We start from the raw sequence: 19,243 nt of genomic DNA, 5'->3' as shown, positions 1-19,243 counted from the left end.
TGACACATAATATAAGAATTAATAGTTTTAGACTGCTCTCGCTTTGCAAAGATTAATTAGAAGTGTTTAGCATAAGTCCAGTAGTTATTCAAGTAGAAAAAAGTTAATTTTTGTGTACCAACTGCAAAAACAATATATCATGACAATTAAACAACACAATTGTGAAACTACAGTAATTTGGTTATAAAGTAGTTTACCAATAGAGGGCAGCAACAGCTTATCTTGAGCCGACAGTGACTTGATCCTGGTTCCCTGAAGTCATCCTGCTCTCCCTGCTGGACGCTCCCTGCAGATGCACAAAGCTGCAGCTATCTGCAAATCAGCAGGCTCAGCAAAACATGGAAGACGTGAAAAAATAAGGGACAGGTTTTATCTAATTATAAGAGAATTAGAAATGTTTATTATCATTGAACTCAGTACTTTTTAGACATCATACCTTATGGAAGTATACAGTTACAAAAGATGGTCTTATAATAGCATCGAAGAAAATAAATTCATACAAAAATAAATGGCTCGCAAATGGATTGTAAAATAACAACATTGTTCTTCGTAAAAATACAAATGCATGAGAAATCAAAGGTGTGTCTGAATAATTATAACATCCACTAGATCTAACACTTTGCACAAAAAGTGGATTAATACAAAAAAATTACCACACATGGAATCAGCAGATGATCGTTTTTCATTGGCAAAGAATCAAATGAAAAGATGAGCGTAGCATATAGACAGTGATATAAACAGTGTTTTCCAGTTTGTTGAGGAGTTTGCATCAAAAAAAAAATAATATAAAGTAGTTTGGTTTCTGTTACTCATTTGCATAGTTTAAGCATATTTTGAATGATTAAAAAACAAGCCACTATGGGTCTTTAGTATGTACAAATAACAGAACTAAAATATCTGCTGAACCTAATAGACAGATACTGTACATTTGTTCTTGGTAGTAGTATGAACAGGATTCATTAAAAGTATATATAATACAACGATGTCTCACATATCTCACTGGCCAGTTTGTCCCCTTTTTGGTCTCACTCAACAATGAAAATCAATATTAAAATCTTGGTTTAGACAACAAAAAAAAGCCAGTAAAAACACATGGTCCCAGCAGAGAGTAGTTTGCTTTACTGATATTGAAGTTAGCTACAAATACTGAAGCACAAGATGAGAAAAAGAAGAACTAAAGTTCATATGTGACAAAGATAACGCTATGTCAAGGGTTAAAGGAGTTTCATATTTGCTTGCACAACAATAACAGCAGCCCGTCTCAACCATTCCTACGTTCTCTACAATACTGTTCCACTTCTTATCTGTGGAGATAAGACAGAAAAGTTGGAGAGCAAACACAGCCGCAGAAACATAGCACAGTGTTATCACAGGTGACTAGAGGTCAGGTGACTTGTAAATGACATTTATCCAAACCACACCCTCTGATCCCCACAAGTGACTGAACATTGCAAACAATGATGCTGAATCCTTAGAGAACAGGCAGTGTTTGCTGTGGAAGTGGCTACAGCTGAGCGCCCTGCTTCCATTTTCTTCTAAAAGAAGTAGATATTTATTCATAACTGATGTTCCCTATGTGTGTGTGTGAGCGTGTGTGTGTGTGTGTGTGGGGGGGGGTTATCCAGTGTGTGTTGATTCTGTGAAGGTAACTTTGGTCTTGGCATGTCACAGTCTTTGTAGTATTTTGGAGTGTATCTTGGCCCGTGTGCCTGTGAGTGTCAGGTCTCAGTGGGTTCATCAGTGGTTCTTGTCGTAGTCCTTCACCATGCGTTTGAGGTGGAACAGCTTGTGTCTCAGCCTGCGACACTCCTTCTTCTTAGACCTGTAGTCTGATGTCTACAGAGCAGGGAGAACACTAGATGAGTAATTTAATCATAATATATATAAACTAATAAAAGCTTCATGATAGACAGGGGAAAGTTTTATGTCCAATAGAATACTATGAAAACCAAATGAGGTGACAGTTTGTCGTAGGATGTTAATAACGTAATGCTTCCACAAATAACTGCAATATATTTTAAATAAAGTCTTAATAGAGTTTAGTTTATAAAAAGGTATCATAAGAGATGTCTGCTCACCTGCTTCAGATCCTTCAACTGATTATATTCTTCTGCCGCAGCCTGTGGAAAAATGAAAATAAAAACGTTTGTTGTGATCCTGTCTCTCACATACAAAATTAATGTTTAAAGAATTTAGTTTTTTCCCATTTTACATCTGTTTTGTGCACTCACGACCTTGATGATCAGAGAATTTGGTCTTTGTGTGTCTGTCTGAGTCTTTGCAATGTATACTTGCATCTCTTCGATGCCATAAATAATAGTGTCAGGTAAGAGAAGATAGAGGACTGAGATGTTCCAACAACAAACCAAGACAAAGTCAAAAATGTTGGATATGATATCTGGTTGAATTGATCAGTGCAGTGACTCAACAATTGAGAATTGTGAAAGTTATGGGTGCATTTATTTAAATTTACACTTCAGCACATTAAGTACATTTCTGCCTAATTGTGAACAGTCAAGGTGGCTATTTGATTTCAGGCTAATCAGCACTGCAAGGAATACGATTGTATTAGTCAAGGATTAATATATATTTCTTCTTAATTATAATTGTAGAATTCTTGCTTTGAAGCCCCAGAACACTAAGGGGTGGGTGGTTTTTTCACCATTTAAATTAAACTGATTTGTATTCTCCAGAGTTTAGGAGGTGAGCAGTGCATTTATCTGACCTGGTATTTGGCAGAGGTCTCATCAAGTGTGTCCAGCTGCCGGCTGAGTTTGTTCATCTGGTCATTAATGTCGTCCATCTCAGTACACAGGCGCTTGTATTGCCTAAGGTCCATATCAAACTCTCTCTTATAGTCTTGACGCTGAGCATCAGATGTTATATCTGGGTACGTACTGGAGGAGAAGGAGGAGGAGGAGAAGGGGCGAGAAGAGGGATAAACTTCATCAACAAATAATTACTGCACAAGAATATCACACCTTACAATCTTCACTGAGGTTATCAAGTTTACTACTGAACCACAGGAACTCAGTGAACTGGTTAATGAGGGTTGGTGTAGCAGTTTCAATATTGGTGTTTTAGTCTGGGTGGATCGAACCACAACCCAATATAACTGCTTTCTCATAAACTACAATGACGCCCATGTTTTCTACCTTTGGCCCAATTCTCATTATTCCTGAGTACAGCCCATGTGTACTGGAATGCCTCAGAGGATTAACTACCCTCCTGGACAGAGAGAGGCGCATACAGACTGAAGCCTTTTCCAAGCTTTGCTGTTAAAACATCTGTTTATTTACTATTCTGTACTTCCATCCAAAAGATGTTCTAGTTGCATGTTCCTGTAAATCATGTCACTCTAATGTGAGCTTGATTATCTGAGCTTACAGTTGTTCATTTATATCAAAGAATTTGGGTCTGGTCCTCAGGGAGAGACTGCAATCAACATTCTTTGTTCTGAGATAATCACATTTCCATTTTTTAATCCAGACAAAGTACAAGCTGCACAGAGATACAATAGTACATTCTTACTTCTCCCACTCTTCTCCGTCTAGTTCATTGCCTGTTTCTCCTCCGGTGGTGTACTCTGTCTCATACTGAGACTCATCCAGCTCCGGGTTACGCCTGCGTCTCTTGCCCCTGTTGGCGGAGGGTTTGCGACCCCCGCCAGTCTCCTCTGACGGGCTGGAGCTGGTTCTTCCACCATGGGAGAAGGCTTCTGATGGTCTGCTGGTGGTCCTCTCTGAGTACCTGCAGGACAGCAACATTACAATGAAAATATCTGTAATGACTGGCTAGGACTGGAACCACTAATGAGAAAGTATTTTTCATGGAAATAGCATTACAGTAAGACCACAATTTTGTTGGAGAGATATTATTCAAAATAAAAACTTAAAGATGTTAAAGTTGTGCTCTTGACCACATAGAACAAATAAATCAATCGTGACCCAAACAACACCAGGAACTTAAATGAAGGTCTAATGTGAGACAGTGTCGAAAGAAAACAAATATTAACTGATATGGCCCAGACAGATAACATATGGAGGAAGGTAAACACTTTGAACCACTGATGATTATTGTCTCTTACACCCTACAATTTGACTTAGTGCCTTGTGGAGGGCCATCTGTAACCAGGGAGCAGGAACAGCTCTTTAATAATGGGAAGAAGAAAACATGCTCAATTTTGTAGGTCTGTAGGGATTTGTAGACGAATCTAAATCCAGCAGTGCAGATATTACAGTTCTTACAAAAAAGGCTGTCAACAATAGAGCACTCCGACATTCCTCTGCTTATGAAAATGCCAGCTATTTTTACTTTGTGAGAGAGGATATTGTCAAAAAAATAATATTCTGTACTTTGAACCAAATCTAAATCCTGCTTTGTAAAATTGTATTAGTTTGTCCTAGTATCGACAATAATGTGCAATTCACCTTAATCAGGTCATTCAGAGCATATTTATGGTACAAGCTTGGCTTGTTTTTTTAAAGGTTCAGAGATGTTAAGAAACCGTGAAGGACAATGGTCTTTTCGTCACACACACTGCAGACTTGAGGACAGTAATGCAAACAAAAACAAGGTGCATGAGAAATCATTTCTAACATTAAAAAAAAGCATATACATTCGTTCTCAATCATCCTGCCTTTTCCCTTCCTAAGGGATTTCAATGAGCATGAGAAAAAAAACAAGGGTAAATTAATCCAACGAGGGCTCAAAGGTCACACACGCAGAGCTCAATTTGTGGGTAGGGCAATATGTTTTCATGGGCTTTAAAACAGGGCAGTGATTAGATATCGCCTGTGTAGTCATATGTTTGAAGGTTCATTGATTGTGTGGAATCTTTGCTTTACAGTGCGCAGAGTTAAATTTACTACTTTTCTTCACACATATATATATGTTATATACCAAATATATCTCTTCCTGTAAAAGATTAAAATATTTTTGAGGCTTATCTTAAAGTCTGGGGCATAAATTAACAAAAACATCCATCTGATTTGTATGAATAATTCTTTAATTTGAGCTGAAAAGGGGGCTGAGAATACAGGTTACCCACTCTTTGTTGTCGTAGGTGTCCTCATTATAGGAGCTGCTGTCCACCTTGGCCGGAGGGTAGGAGATGACACTGTTCGCTGAGGCGCTGAGCAGCCCGGCTCCCTTCTCTGACAACAGCAGGGTTGGGGCGTCTTGAACACTGCGGCTTTCCTCCACATTGTTCACCTATAGCAGGCAGGAAACAGAAGGAACAGACTCAGCAAACACAAACAAACAACTAAAGCAGTCACAAAGAACAGGCTACAGGCTGATTTTCTGACTGGCATCCTGTTAAAGAAACCATTATTTATTTCTCGTGGAAAGAACAGTCAGGCGCTTAATTGGACAGCCCAGGCCAATTCCTCAGATTAGGGTTATCTGTTGGTTAACCGTGCTTGAAAAGGTCAAGACAACAAAAACAAAAGGTGACTAAAGGCTCATTGCAAATCAACCCAACACAATAAACAATCAAAAACCTTTGAGGCTGTAGTGAAATACCGTTGATGGTGCTTACACATTAAGTTTGTTTCTGAAAGCCCTATAACCTAAAAAGAGTGGTCTTAAGTAAGGATATAATAAATACATGTAAAATATCTGAAAATAATTCAAACTTTGCTTTCACTTCTTTCTATTGTCTTATGTCTTCATGCACACCTGGAACGGATGTGTTCATCCTTTCTGTCTTCAAACAAAAGGTCTGTCATGTAAATAAATTCCCCGTAATCTGTATTTTCAAGTTCTTCCTGTGAGTTCAGACATCCTGCATGAGGGAATTCCTCACAATGAAGGCCTCGGGGGTGGTTACTGTTTCCCCCACTGGTTCCAGTAAACGGATCAATCATTAGATATCTTTGACACAACCTCCACACAAAGCATTTAAGTCTAAACTTCAAACAGGTCTTACTGTTTCTCTGCTACGTTGGGAACTAACTGGCTTTAGCAGAGACACTTTGGTTGTTTTTAAAATGTAATAACACAAAGAGGATGTGAGGCAGGTTTGAAATTAAGCAGGCACTTGGCATCTGATTTTGTACACTAAATAGCACTGAAATTAGTCGGGGTGATGTTACTTTTGAAAATGCATATTTCTGAAAAAACATCAAAACTGTTAAGAGCATCATGAGGACTTGTGCTCCTCTGAAATAAGACATCTAACATCTACTGCACCTGCACAAGAAGGCATTCATGTTTGCAGTACTTGTATATATTTATTTCAGAAATCAGTCCTGCTTAGGTGAGAATGTACTATTCCCCAACTTTTTATAACTCTAAAAAAACATTCCTGCTTACTTGGGTGGTACATTATTGAGCAATCTCCTAAATTCCTTACAGTGCAGGAGCATCAGCCTAGCCCCAAAAAAACAATAATCATGGTGGGTGTGGTGCTTGGGTGGGGAAGAGTTGCCCTTCTTGCAGCTGCAGGAGAATCCTATTTGACGACTGCACTACATGTAAGAATCCCAACAATGCACTCTCAGTGTGCAGCACAGCGGCTACTGAGCTGTGACCAGAGTGTGTAAGCACAGTAAGAATGTCTGAGAGTCCTGGACCTGGTGAAGAGAAGCATGAAGTCAAAGATGGAGAGAGACAGAGTGAGTCAGCGAGACCAAGCTGTGAATGTTGATGAGGGAAGAAGGAGCAAAGCAAAGCACAGCGACATGCAAAGTGAGGAGGTGAGGAGGTGAGGAAGTGCGTGTGTGATAAAAGAAGAAAGAGAAGCAGAGCAGTGGCTAAGCATAGAAATGTCTACATGAATATAAAAAAACACTCTTAATTGCAAGGATGTGCTTTACCAAAGATGATGTACTTGTGCTTTGTAAAACTATTGTAAGCGTATTCAGCGATTGACATATTCTAAAAATAGAACAGAATGAATGTTGCAATTTTTAAATCACAAGAGCCACCATCGACTTTGGACTGCATCATATGTAAGGACATCTCTAGCTGGCAAATGATGTCAGCTGTAGATAAGCAGGTTAATTTGTAAAGTTTAGCTATATGTTGTCTTTTCACTACAGTTTTTGTTCGATACTATGTATCTTACCAACACATGTCGGAATTTATTTCGAAAGGAAAGAAAACAACATATCAAGTCATCAAAACTGATATCCTCATTGAAGAGACAATTGGTTAAACTAACTGCATTTAGACTTTACAGTACTCTTCCTTGAACAGATGTCAATAACATAAAGAACATTTAAGTGGCAAATGATAAACACTATCAGTCAGACCAGGGATTCCACTTTGGAAGAAATATTTACTAAATCTTTGTTAATCAGGGTGCAGCAACATTTTGTTTGCTAATACAATAGCATTATAACTGTTTAAAGGTGCAATGTGTGGAAGATATGGCCAGAATTTTAGCTCAAAACATTACAAAAATAATTAACTAACATTATCAACAGAATGTGAAGAGGTAACAGTTTTTACATTATGTCAATAATGTCTATGTATTGTGTTGCAGAGATATCTACTGAAATGAGCATGCTAACCAGCTAGTCCCGGCCTGTTCTTTCTTGTCATGCTACTTGTACCTCGAGAAGCGATAGTGAGAGCTGCACCGAGGGCTTGTCAATCCCGTTGAACGTACAGGGTCGGTGTGCATTATTTATTTGGATTAAATCAATATTGGAAGAAAGAATAAAAACAACTCATATTTTCGTTTACTCTTTTGAGAAGGTATTCTCCTAGTGGCAGGAAAAAACAAAAAATACCAGTCCTTTCCCCGTTTCTGCCACTTTGAATTCAATCCACGAAACAAACTATCAAAATATTCACAGACTGTACAGTCAGTGATTAGTGGCACAGTAAACACAAAGTTGGCTAACGTAAACTGTAGGCCGATGCCACACCTGAAGATTATAAGATAGCAGTGTTATTTTGACGGGCTCTCAGAGTTTGGTTGAATTTTGCATATTCTTGCACAGCTGTAAATTAGTAGTTGGTCCTGACCATTCTTTAAAAAAACTGATTACTGTACATTACCGTTAAATAGAACTCGTTGTAGAGGTGAAATGCTGCCCCCTATTTGTTTGGAGCATGTGACCATGTATTCCACATGGCACCTTTAATGTCTTCACAGTATATTGTTATAACAATGTTGTACTGGTGCTTCAAATCACATTCACTCTCTATTTAAATGTTTAAACGGCATCCATGAAACCAGCCCAGGATGCTTTCAGTCTCGTCTGTGCAGCTCTTCAGTTTTTCTAGCACACAGACAGCCCTGCAGAGAGCTACTCTGATGACCTCATGCAGCAGACACAATGCAGCAGCTGAATGAGGCCAGTGTGTGAGGTCATCAGAGCATGCCAGGCCTCCCTGAGCTCAGCAACAGAGATGGGTCCAATCTCAAACCAACCACAGCCTTAGACTGTCACTGGCCTTGTGTTTAAAGGAGTCAAAAAAGCCTGATGACTCATTTTGTGGCACAGATACAGTATGCAGGTAGTGCAGCAACGAAGAAAATAAAAAACTGCAGTGTGGAACATTGGAAATATGAGGGAAATGAGTTAAATTCTACCACACTAAGATACCCAGTTTATTAAGGTTGTTACAGAGATCAAATATGTTACTTTAGATTGGCTGACCTGCTTTTTTAGAGAATAAAATCAGACAACAAAAGTCAATTATGTTTCTACCTACATTTTTTTTTTTATCTTTGAGACTGACTTGAATAACAATCACATCTTTCAAGATTCATCTTCCTAGGAAGCTCTTTGCCTATTTTACTACCCTTTATAATCCACAACATTATTCTTTTTTTAAAGCAATATTAACATAAAATATCAAGAATGGTGAAACTTCTTAATGCAGCAGCAGTGTACACGCCATTACTGTACCTACAATAAGACCGATGACAGCAGTGAGCATGGCTCCATTATCAGACACTAGTGCTGGTCATACTATTCACTCTGGGCTTGACTCATCTACTCTGCTCTTCCTGTACACATGTATCCATGTGCTATCAAAGACAACCACTCTTGAGAACAAACAGCTCTATATAATCAAACAAAACACCATGTCTGTTTAGTGCTTCTTTTGGTATTTTCAAGTCAGTGCAAGAGATAATGTGTGACTGGCAGCACTTTCTACATACATATTAGAGCTAACCTTGTACTTCTAAGTCCTTTAAGTGTAACTGTCAACCCAATACTAAATTAAAACAATTAGCACATCATTTCAATAAGGTTTGGATACTAGACGTATCAATGTCATTTAGCAAGGGCAAATAGATGGGTGGATGGGGGGGGTTAAGGACTACCAGCAGTATTTAATTTTGTTTTATTACTTTTTTCTTACGAGAATTTAGCTTTCTTTTATTTATTTGTATTTCTTGTACTTGCAGTTGGCTTTCATGTACAATATGCCATGTGTCTGCATGTATTGATTCGTGTTCTTGGCATTACCCTGCACAATGTTAAAACAAACATTGGCTGTGGACATTATGTGTTGTGGAGGATGCTGATTACAGTTTTTAGAAACGGAGAGGAACTATTCTACAGATCTGTTTTAAGATACAGAAAATTAAAAGATGATTATAAAAAGAGTGTACAGATGGGCTGGTGTTTCAAAACTTGTTTAGAGAACTAGAACTAGACTGCCCTGTTGGTGTTGATAATGAGCAACAATTACAATTTAAAGCCTGAACTTTTGACATCAACTCATTGTCACTAACTGTATGAAACAGGCATCATTTGAAAAGTGGCAGGTCGAGTCAATAATCAACCCATATCTCAGGTCTCATGTGACTAGTGTGATGTTGACATTTAAAAACCCAAAGGCTGTCTCTCTAGAAACCGCTTGCTTACTATCTTCTCAGGCGGTTAATGATTATTCAGAGTGAAACCAGGTAGTAGACCATGAGCAAACAATTGCTGACCCTGAACAAAGTGACTCAGTGAGAGGGAACACTGTTACGGTAGTGTGACCGTTTCTCTGCTGGATGCTGTAAACTCATAAAGATCTGTAAATGCATTCCGTTTGGACTTTCAACTCAAACATTGAAAAAATATGTGAGATTTGAACTGGTGAACAACATCTGCTATGTGGTGTCACGTAGCATAACAAATGACAAAACAACTTTGGTAATGTGCAGAGTTGCAGATCGGTTTTACTGCCTCTGCCTCACCACCATCACCTAACCTGTCTTTATAACTGATGACTACCTAAGCAGGAGGAATACCTCACTGGCGACCAAGTAAAACATCAGTGTAGGTACAGAATTAATGTTTCCTATAGGATTAGATTATATTTTTGTCGGTAGCTGACAGGGGAGCATGTGCGCATGAAATGTTTTGTTTTATAACTGTATTGATTACTTTGATAAAAAAAATAGTGCAATATTGTGTTGCATCAAATTCATTGATATTCATTACATTGTGAAAATGGTATTATTTAATTTTTTTAATAGTATTCATCCACCACATGATTAGACGCTCTTTTTGCTAACTAAATGAGATCAAATCGTAGACTTCAGAAAAGTCCAAATGGAAAACATGGAATTTGGGAAAAATATAAGACTCTCTAGTTTCATCATCTAATCAAATCCTTATGTGAACCTTGTATTCCATCAACTTTCCTGAGGCTGGATTTAAACCCTCTGTGCATGCACAAACTCAGGGTCAGTTAGGGTCGGAAATGTGATTTCCGTTTGTAAATCCCATGTAAACCTGGTCTTATTAAACTGTGACTATCATCCTGTTGTCTCTTACCCATTCCTCTACGTCTCTGCCCTCTGAGGCCTTCCCGCCAACAAGAGGTTCTTCCCAGTAGATATTTGGTTTCCCGTAGCGCCAGATCTTCCCTCTTGTTTTGTGTGCAAAGAAAGCCGCAACACCAAAGGCAATGACAACCAGGAATCCACACACCATGGCAATTCCCTAGAATAGGAAGAACATGAGAATAAAATCTGGAAAGTTCTCAAGGAGATAAACTGTATGATAAAGCTGCTTTATCCTGGTACTCAAATTACACAAATACACAAGTGACTTCATTCAGCAAAATACATATCACAATTTGTGACTCTGTGTCCCCAAAAACTGTAACAAATGCTGCATGATAATATATTACATTATAGGATTTCCTGCTTGTTTTTGTTCTATATTACTGTATATTGAATATATTTGGGTTTTGGGCTGTAGTTCAGACAAAATAGTTAGTTAAAAATATATTTTGTCGCCTTCACAGCTCGTCCAATTAAAAATACTTTCCAAATAAACTATTACAGTTACAACTCTAGCCAAATCAAGTTAAAATCATGTTATAAATATTCAAATGAGGCCATAGTTAGAATACTACATCTACTTGTATTGATCCAGAAGAGGGTCACATCAAATAGTGACTAAACCGTTGATATCTACTGAATATCTACAAACCTCCTGTGGGTCAACAAAGCAGTAATGGTAGAGATACTGGTTGTAAATGGGGAAGCCTCCCACTCCTCCCATCTGTGAGTAGCTGGTCTGGTAGAGGTTCTGGCACATCATTAACATTGGATTGTACATCATACTGGAGGTGCCTTGGGCCATGGGGTTCACCCCAACAATGTAGACGATGCTGATGATACCCTGGAACAAACAATGATTGATAACAATGAGCACAAATAAACTGTAACACCCCAACAGGTTTAAGAGAACATTTTCTGGAATTATTTAAGACACTAGAGTCTTGTTTCAAGTTATATACTGGTATTCAGGGTGTGTTGCACATTTAGATACTGTTCATGACAGAGATATGTGTTTTCAATGTTAGTTAGGATGTGAAAAGGGAACCTCCAAATTCCAAAAATGATGTAATTGACATTTTCTTTTAAAACTCCTACAGTTAAGAACTATTTTTTAGGCAGCAGAATCTAAACAGACATTGCCCTGTTTTTAGCCAGATAGTGATAAAATACTTAACCTGTTTTAGCTAGGGAGTAGTTATGGATATCTGCCATAGACCTTATGAGCTAAGAAACAAAGTATTTTGTTTTCTGAGTGTGAAGTTTGTGCAGCAGTTTGAATTTTATCCTGTTTTCACACACCATTGAAAATCGTGGTATACATTGGTGTATTGTAAGTCTCAATGTGCTGGGTGTGTATGACATGAATATAAACAAAAGGTACAGACTTCAATTTAACAATATACTAGAAGCTGCAAAACTTATAAGAAATAATGTCCTTATTCTGGAGAATAAAAGACAAAGTGCTAAGCTCTGGATATCATTGGTTTGGGAAAATCAGAAAAGAAAAATTGTAATAACTGTAACTGTAGTGAAGTAAATCTCTTGCCTGGCACATTTTTGATGAGTCTGATTTAAAGTTATGTATGTTCTACGTAGATTGTGATTTCTGTAATATTTTGCCCTCTTGTTCCCTCTACAGATACATCTTATGCTTGAAATTAATCACCCATCACCAGTATCATGTTTGATGTTTCCTCAACATAAAGTGATTGGAGACAAAGAGCAAAAACACAAGGAAACTATACAATGTGTGTGGGTCTTACCTGCAGGATAGCCATGATGATGCTGGTTATCATGAGGGCCAAAAAGAACTTCCTAGTGCGGACCATGTTGGATTTAGAGAAGCTGGTAATGAAGAACGACAGTGCCCCTATGAAGTTAATGGCTGCCATGGCAATCATGGCGGTTTTGGCTGAGTAAGGTGAGATGTAGGAGCCATAGCTGTTGCCGTAGCCTCCTCCATAACCTCCTCCATAACCTCCTCCATAACCTCCTCCATAACCACCGTATCCTGAGCCGTAGCTACCGCCACCGTATCCACCGCCACCGTATCCACCGCCACCGTATCCACTGCCATAGCCCATGCCCATGCCCATTCCATACTGCATGTCCCACATGAGGGTGGAGGCCACGCAGGCAAATATTGCCACACACAACACAATCACTGTAGCCAGCATGGCCTTGATGATTCCCGGAGGTGACAGCCATTTGTAGAAGTGCTGCGGTTTGTCCTCAATGTAGTAAGATCCCGGTGGAGGTGGGTTTGCATTGTAGTCGCTCTGAGGGCCATGGAAGCTTCCTGGAGGGCCAAAGCCGTTGTTGGATGGCGAGCTGAAAGGAGGACTGTAGACAGGTGGACTCTCGTAGTGCTGCTTGTCAAACATCGCTCAAAAATGTCCCAAACTGTAAACAAAACAGAACAAAACAGAAAGAGTTTGTGGATAGCAGAGAGAGCAAAGTGTACTGCACAAAGCAAGTAAGATTTGTCCGGCTCTATTTTTTCAGCAGCACTGATATGAGTAATGCTACGTGGAGATATGGGAAGTTAGGCGTGACTGTCTTTGGTAATGAAATTTAGTAACTGAACAGTGTAAATGTTTTACCATCTCCAAGGGAGTTGGATTTATGAGGGCATAAGTAAGGTTTGTTTGTGCAATTCTTTCTTTCTCTCAGGTTGAGTAAATTAGGTTTTACATAAGCACTTATCATATCATAAACTAGATTAGAACTGCTTTCCTACATTAACAGAAACTAGAAATAATAGAAGATTGACCTTAAGCTTTGAAGTCTCTGAACCAGCAAAGTCAGAATCAGTGTGGAGACGTCGGTACCAGGACAGGGAGCGCAGCTGAACAACAATACTTTCCTTTTTGCCTCTTCACAGAGTGTAGGAGTCTCTCTCCAGCCTCCACAATGTCCAGCCAGTCTTTGAACATTTCAACAAATCTTACAGAGAGATATCCAAAGCCCCAGTGTAAACAACTTAACAATGCCCATTTTTCTACGTTGAGCACTACAGGGAGGGGGCTGCCTTCATGTTTCAGTGAAAGGGCATGTAAACAGCAGAGACATTTACTGCAGAAGACCAAAAAACTGAACATTAATGCTTCTTTTACTTTTTTTGCCAACTCTAATGCCCAGTACACATTTCCAGAGCCATAGTTCAGATCTTAAAATTACTTTATTTGTCCAATAAACAGTCCAAACCACAATGTTTTCAAAATATATAATGTAAAAAAGCAGCAAATCATCACTCTTGAGAAGCTGCAAGCAGAGAATATTTGGGATTTTTCTTGACAGATGACATGCTAACTATTCGTTTTCTGTCTATCAACCAATCGATTAATCTCCAGAAAATGTATTATTCATTTTTTTGATGATTGATATATTGTGACGTCACACTAGCTTGCATGATGAACTAAACGTTTCCTCCTAAAGATTTTACGGCAGCTCGCATTCCTGCGACTGTCCTTGCGGAAAATATAACCTTAGCGGCTATTGAAAAACTTAGACATACGGACAGACAGAGACACAGTCCCTGGCACTGCCCACAGTCTCCAGTCCCCGGTAATAACTCTCCGTTCTTTATGGGACACTGGCACAAACGGCAGAAGAAGTCTTGCCTCGGAGCCTCCATCCAAGACACCTTCCCATTATTCCCTCCCTCATTCCTCCATATCCTTCATCCCCCTCACAATTCCTCCTGTCCCCAGACTCTCCACTCCCCCTTCTCTCCCTCCCTCCATAACTTATTGCCTTTGTTTTGGGAGCAGGAGGGGCAAGAGTCAAGGCTGCTCGTCACGGGAACAATGTTGCCATGGAGTCTGGGTAAAAAAAAAAGAGAAATTGGGGCACTGTCCAGGGAGGGTCTAACAAGGGCTCCTCTGTGCTGCTCCTGAGTGGAGTGAGGCAGGAGAAAGAGACAGAAACAGGGGAGGACAGGTGGATGTTGTGCACAGCGGTCTCAGGTGTCCTTTGTTGTTGATAAACAGGCCGTCTCCTAAGACAGTGGGTCTTTAATCCTGCCAAAGAGCCAATATTGGCTCAAAACGTTGTATTTGTTCAATGTATCAAAGTAGGAATTTTCTGCAGGGAGCATTTGTAGATAGTGCAGACTTTGTGAGGCAAAAATCACAGACAGTTTTTTGGACCTAGCTAGAGCTGCGATGATAGTTTAACTAGAAACATTTGATGGTTTTAGCTTCTCAAATATAGGAATATGCTGCTTGGTCTTAGTTGTAGAAAACAGAATATCTTTGGGTTTTGGTCTGTTCGGACAAAGCAAAACATTTGGTGACATTAACTCGGGCGTTTTCCACTATTTTATAAATAGATTAATCACTAAGTAAAAAAAGATATATAATGATAATAATTCTTAGTTGCAGCTGTAGACTCAGTACCTGGACAAGAAAGGTGTGATTGTTAAGGCCCTTAATACCACAATGTCTTATCTGTGACATTTGCTTTGCATTAAGGGAAAGTAGGCTGCAACGAACATTTATTGTCATTGCAGATTAATCTGTTGATTATATGTCTCGATTTATCTATTAGTTGTTTGGTCTATAAAATGAGAGGAAGCCTTTTAGTTATTTAACAGCAAATGTCCTGAATTCAGTGCAGTGTACTTTTACTCAGCAGTAGTAGTAGTAGCAGTAGTAATAGTACAGTGTTGTTTGTCTAAAACTGGCTCACAAATTTCATTTTCATGCTGCGCAGAAAGCACAGTGTTTGGACCATAGTCAGAGGTCAGGTCAGACACCCACCCGCCTGAGCTCCTCTACAACACTGAGATTCTATCATCTGCTGCTGATAATGGAATTCCAGTCGTACAGTCACATGTCTCACATCTGTCAAAACAATTAGCCCGCTGCCCAATGTAGGCTGGGACCCACTGGCATACACACAGGAGTCAGCCAAGACTTCCTGCCCAAAAACACCCCGCTGAAAAAGACCTGGGTCTTAAAAAAAACAAACGCGTGGAACTTGAAAAAAGAAAAACGTTATATGCCATCAGTTGCAGATGCTTTAGGTACACCTCTCGTAAATTAATGCAAATTAAAACATGAACTGTTTTAGAGATGTGGATTAAAGTTATTATGCATTTTAGAGACTGTCGTGTTGTTGTGGGGAATGACACTATACTGAGGGGAGTTTCTAATAGTCTGTCAACCCCAGTTATATTAATGAAGTTGTAAGATTCTATGCAGTTAAAGGTCATCTAAATCATGAAATTGTGACATGACATGTCTTAAGTATGTTGTACATGCTTGCAGTACAATTTTTTCAGCAGCTCAAAGATGCCAGGACACTTTGAATCCCACGACTTCACAAATTAGAGTGCTGCAGGAATTAATCCTAAAGCCCTGAAATGAGATAGCATTTTTGCACTTCCATTCCCTTTACTCTAACTCAATGGGTATTTTCAATGGATTTAAGCTTAAGAGATTTTGATGTTTTGTTCTACGATATAAAATACCCTTCTTGTGAATTTTGAGCTCTTCCATGTCTCAAAAAAAGGGGGCTGTTAACAAGAAGGCTAATTGAGTCTAATTGAGACTACAAAACATCATAATGCCGACAAAGCCGACTTATCAGCCTTGTTGTGTACTCATGCAATCCTGTTGTAGTTCCTCGAAGGGGTGACTCTGAATAGTCTACGATTCTTTCTAAGACTGTCAATCGCACAGTCAAATCTCTGCAGTGACGGAAAAATGTGGTAATGAAACAGAATCATTCATCATTCAAAATAACAACATGACTCCTTCAAAATCAAATAATAGGCTTTCATTGATTAATCAGAGCACTCACTTAAGAACATAACACTATCAGGAGGAGTGTAGAATCAGCTGCTTGATTGTCTCTTCCCCTTCCTGTTGTTTCTCTTCGGTCTGTGGATTTCCACAATGTGGAAAATGGAATTAGAACGGAAAGTTCTATATACAACCACTAAAAGCAAGCAAGCTAAGAAACCTGGTCTCTCTGTCTATTGATCTACGCTCTGTGTCCGTACGAACCACTGTGATGCTAACTTTCGGGGTTGACCTACAAAAATACCTAATCCAGGCACCACTTCATTGACCACTTTTGTGACCACTGGTCATTTGTTAGTTGAATCAGTTTAAACATTGTTTGTGATGTAATGGATTAGTCGAAATTTTCATCCCACAGTCAAACAACTTAATTAGCTTCACTACTGTCTCTAAAACAGATGCTCTGTGCACGTAAGAAAACGTGTGGTTTTGGTTCTGACTGTAACAGCAATATTTAAATATTACTGCAACAAATATTAAACATTTATTTATTTTGGGGTGCTCCTTTTGCCATTTGCTGAACCTAGTTTTTTATGTTAAAAAGTGGTTGCCACTGATAAAACCAAAGCCAAACAATTGGTGGCCAATTTCTCAAAATGGTTGCCAATGGAAATCCTTAATGTTGAGCCCTGCAATGTATGAAATAAACAAACAGACACACACACACACACAAATTCACCATGATCAGAAAACATAAAAATAAACAGCTTACAGGTTGTGAACCAGTAGGTACCTTAGTGGTACATTACTGAGGTACTTTTAAGGTACTTCCATTTTATGCTACTTTATACTCGGGAGCCAATATTGTACTTATTACTGCGCTACATGTGTTTGACAATATCAGTAACTTTAGTTTTTATTATTACAAAATATAAATCAACCAGTAAATTATGATGTATTATTACAGATGAAGTACCACCTGCAACATTAGTGATGTTTAGGCATACGCATAAGTGCATAATTCTTAGATGGGCTATTCTACAAAATAATTACTTTTACTTTTGGTACTTTAAGTATATTTTAATTTAGAACAATGTTTTACACTGTGGCATTGATACTTTTACTTATATCGTAGGTCTGAGTAATGTTTTCTTACATCCTCCACCACTAATGTATATGTTTCAACCCACAATTAGTTACTTAAATAAAAAATATCTATCAGATTGTATATTAGCCTATTATATTAAACTGGTTATTAAAGACTGACATTAACTTGATCGAGGTACGTTTTCCTTGCTGTGATTTTCTTTGTTTTGTCCCAGTAGGTTTATTGCAGTGATCTTTTTCACTGACTCCTTGATGGCCAATAACAAACTCAGTTAACGTTACGAGGTTAAAGCGCATTAATGTTTCGTGATTATGTAACAACATGCGGTATCCCACCTGTTACAGATCTACCTAACGTTAATGCTCTGTTCACGCAAATACTTTAACGACTTTTTAAACAACTTGATGAGAAGAAATACATTTAATGCAAGATTAGTGCAATAGAATAACTCGACTCACTATTATTTAGATACTATTTAACCTTTAAACTCTTCTTGTTTTCTTACCTGAGTATCGCTGAAGGAGTCGCTGCTTCCTGTCAAAAATCTCCTTATTCTGAAAGTTTGTAATAGTTGAGAAAATATATATGTCCGTCAGAAAATGTAAGCGAACGCCTTCATTAATGTTAAAGTAAAGTCGCCTCTCCGCTTTAAGCTGCCGTCCCGGGCGGAGGCAGACAACGGTTTCCTTCAGTCAAGCGGCTCCTGAACAAGTGCTTCGTCCCGCCTGTCCGCGGTGGTGAGGCCGCAGCTCAAGGCCGATACGCCGCAGAGGTCCATCCGCCAGAGGTCGGGCTTTTTGCGGTTTACAGCAATAATCTAATGATACAATATGAATTGGCATAACAGTAACAGAGGCCACATTTCTACATTGAGTACATTCTCCTGATTACTTACATCATTTTTCATAAATAACATTTTCAATGCGTACAGTATTAGCACTTAAGGATCTGAATACTTCCTTTGCCACTGATTATAGTAAAGATGAGACTATAAATAATAGTGTTTTTATGCGTTTCACCTTGTACTGTAAATCTTAAGACAATCAACTTCAATGAGAAATCTCTTTCATAACTAATAATCATTGTTTAGCCAAAACTTCATCTTCATGGGGCCCAGTCAAAAAAAGATAAGAAAAGGTTTTTTTTCCGTTGTCCTCACTGGACCAGTCCTACATTAGGTTTTCTCACACTCCCCTGTTACAGTATCTATTCTGTTATCTTTGTTTTACATATTTGTTTCAGTGTATAAATTCACTTTGGGTGTGGAGCCAAATAACTGTGCTGCATTCTGAGATCATCACTAGCTCCAGTAAGCCAGTAAAACTAAACCTGTTTACATAAAACTGAATAAGGCTGCACAGAAAAGAGTGACCACAAATGGGAAACTGAAATAGATAAATCTAATATAAGATTACTGGATTAACACAGAGAAGTTGACAAATCAAAGTTTAAGAGTTTAATACAAACTCCAACCTTAACTGCAGTGAACCAAAACCCCTTCAAGAGAAAACAGTACTCACAAGGGATGGTTGAAACAGCTCAAGTTGATTTCCATTAAGGGAAGAATATATACCACAGAAGTGGGTGTCTGAATGATTTATGGGTTTTTGAGATCCTTGAACATTTTTG

The 19,243-nt window shown here is 38.7% G+C and overlaps 1 protein-coding gene across 3 annotated transcripts; it reads right to left on the bottom strand.

Annotated features, from left to right (window-relative positions):
• Window positions 1-385: 385 nt before the first annotated feature.
• Window positions 386-18,323, bottom strand: LOC129094209 (occludin-like). 3 transcript variants are annotated; one of them, XM_054602286.1, is made up of 9 exons: window positions 18,120-18,323; window positions 12,520-13,159; window positions 11,406-11,597; window positions 10,743-10,910; window positions 5,051-5,214; window positions 3,532-3,750; window positions 2,726-2,897; window positions 2,079-2,120; window positions 386-1,836 (listed from the first exon to the last, which is right to left on the bottom strand). In XM_054602286.1, the coding sequence occupies exons 2-9, from the start codon at window positions 13,138-13,140 to the stop codon at window positions 1,738-1,740; spliced, it is 1,677 nt and encodes a 558-aa protein (XP_054458261.1). In that variant the 5' UTR covers window positions 13,141-13,159; window positions 18,120-18,323; the 3' UTR covers window positions 386-1,737. The 3 variants fall into 3 exon arrangements, with proteins under 3 accessions (XP_054458261.1, XP_054458262.1, XP_054458263.1); XM_054602287.1 differs by lacking the exon at window positions 18,120-18,323 and adding an exon at window positions 16,565-16,647; XM_054602288.1 differs by lacking the exon at window positions 18,120-18,323 and adding an exon at window positions 13,530-13,580.
• Window positions 18,324-19,243: the final 920 nt, after the last annotated feature.

The sequence above is a fragment of the Anoplopoma fimbria genome, chromosome 8, assembly GCF_027596085.1.
Source record: "Anoplopoma fimbria isolate UVic2021 breed Golden Eagle Sablefish chromosome 8, Afim_UVic_2022, whole genome shotgun sequence".
Lineage (NCBI taxonomy): Eukaryota > Metazoa > Chordata > Actinopteri > Perciformes > Anoplopomatidae > Anoplopoma > Anoplopoma fimbria.
Note: the sequence above shows the minus strand (reverse complement) of the source record. Positions and strands in the feature narration are given on the sequence as shown.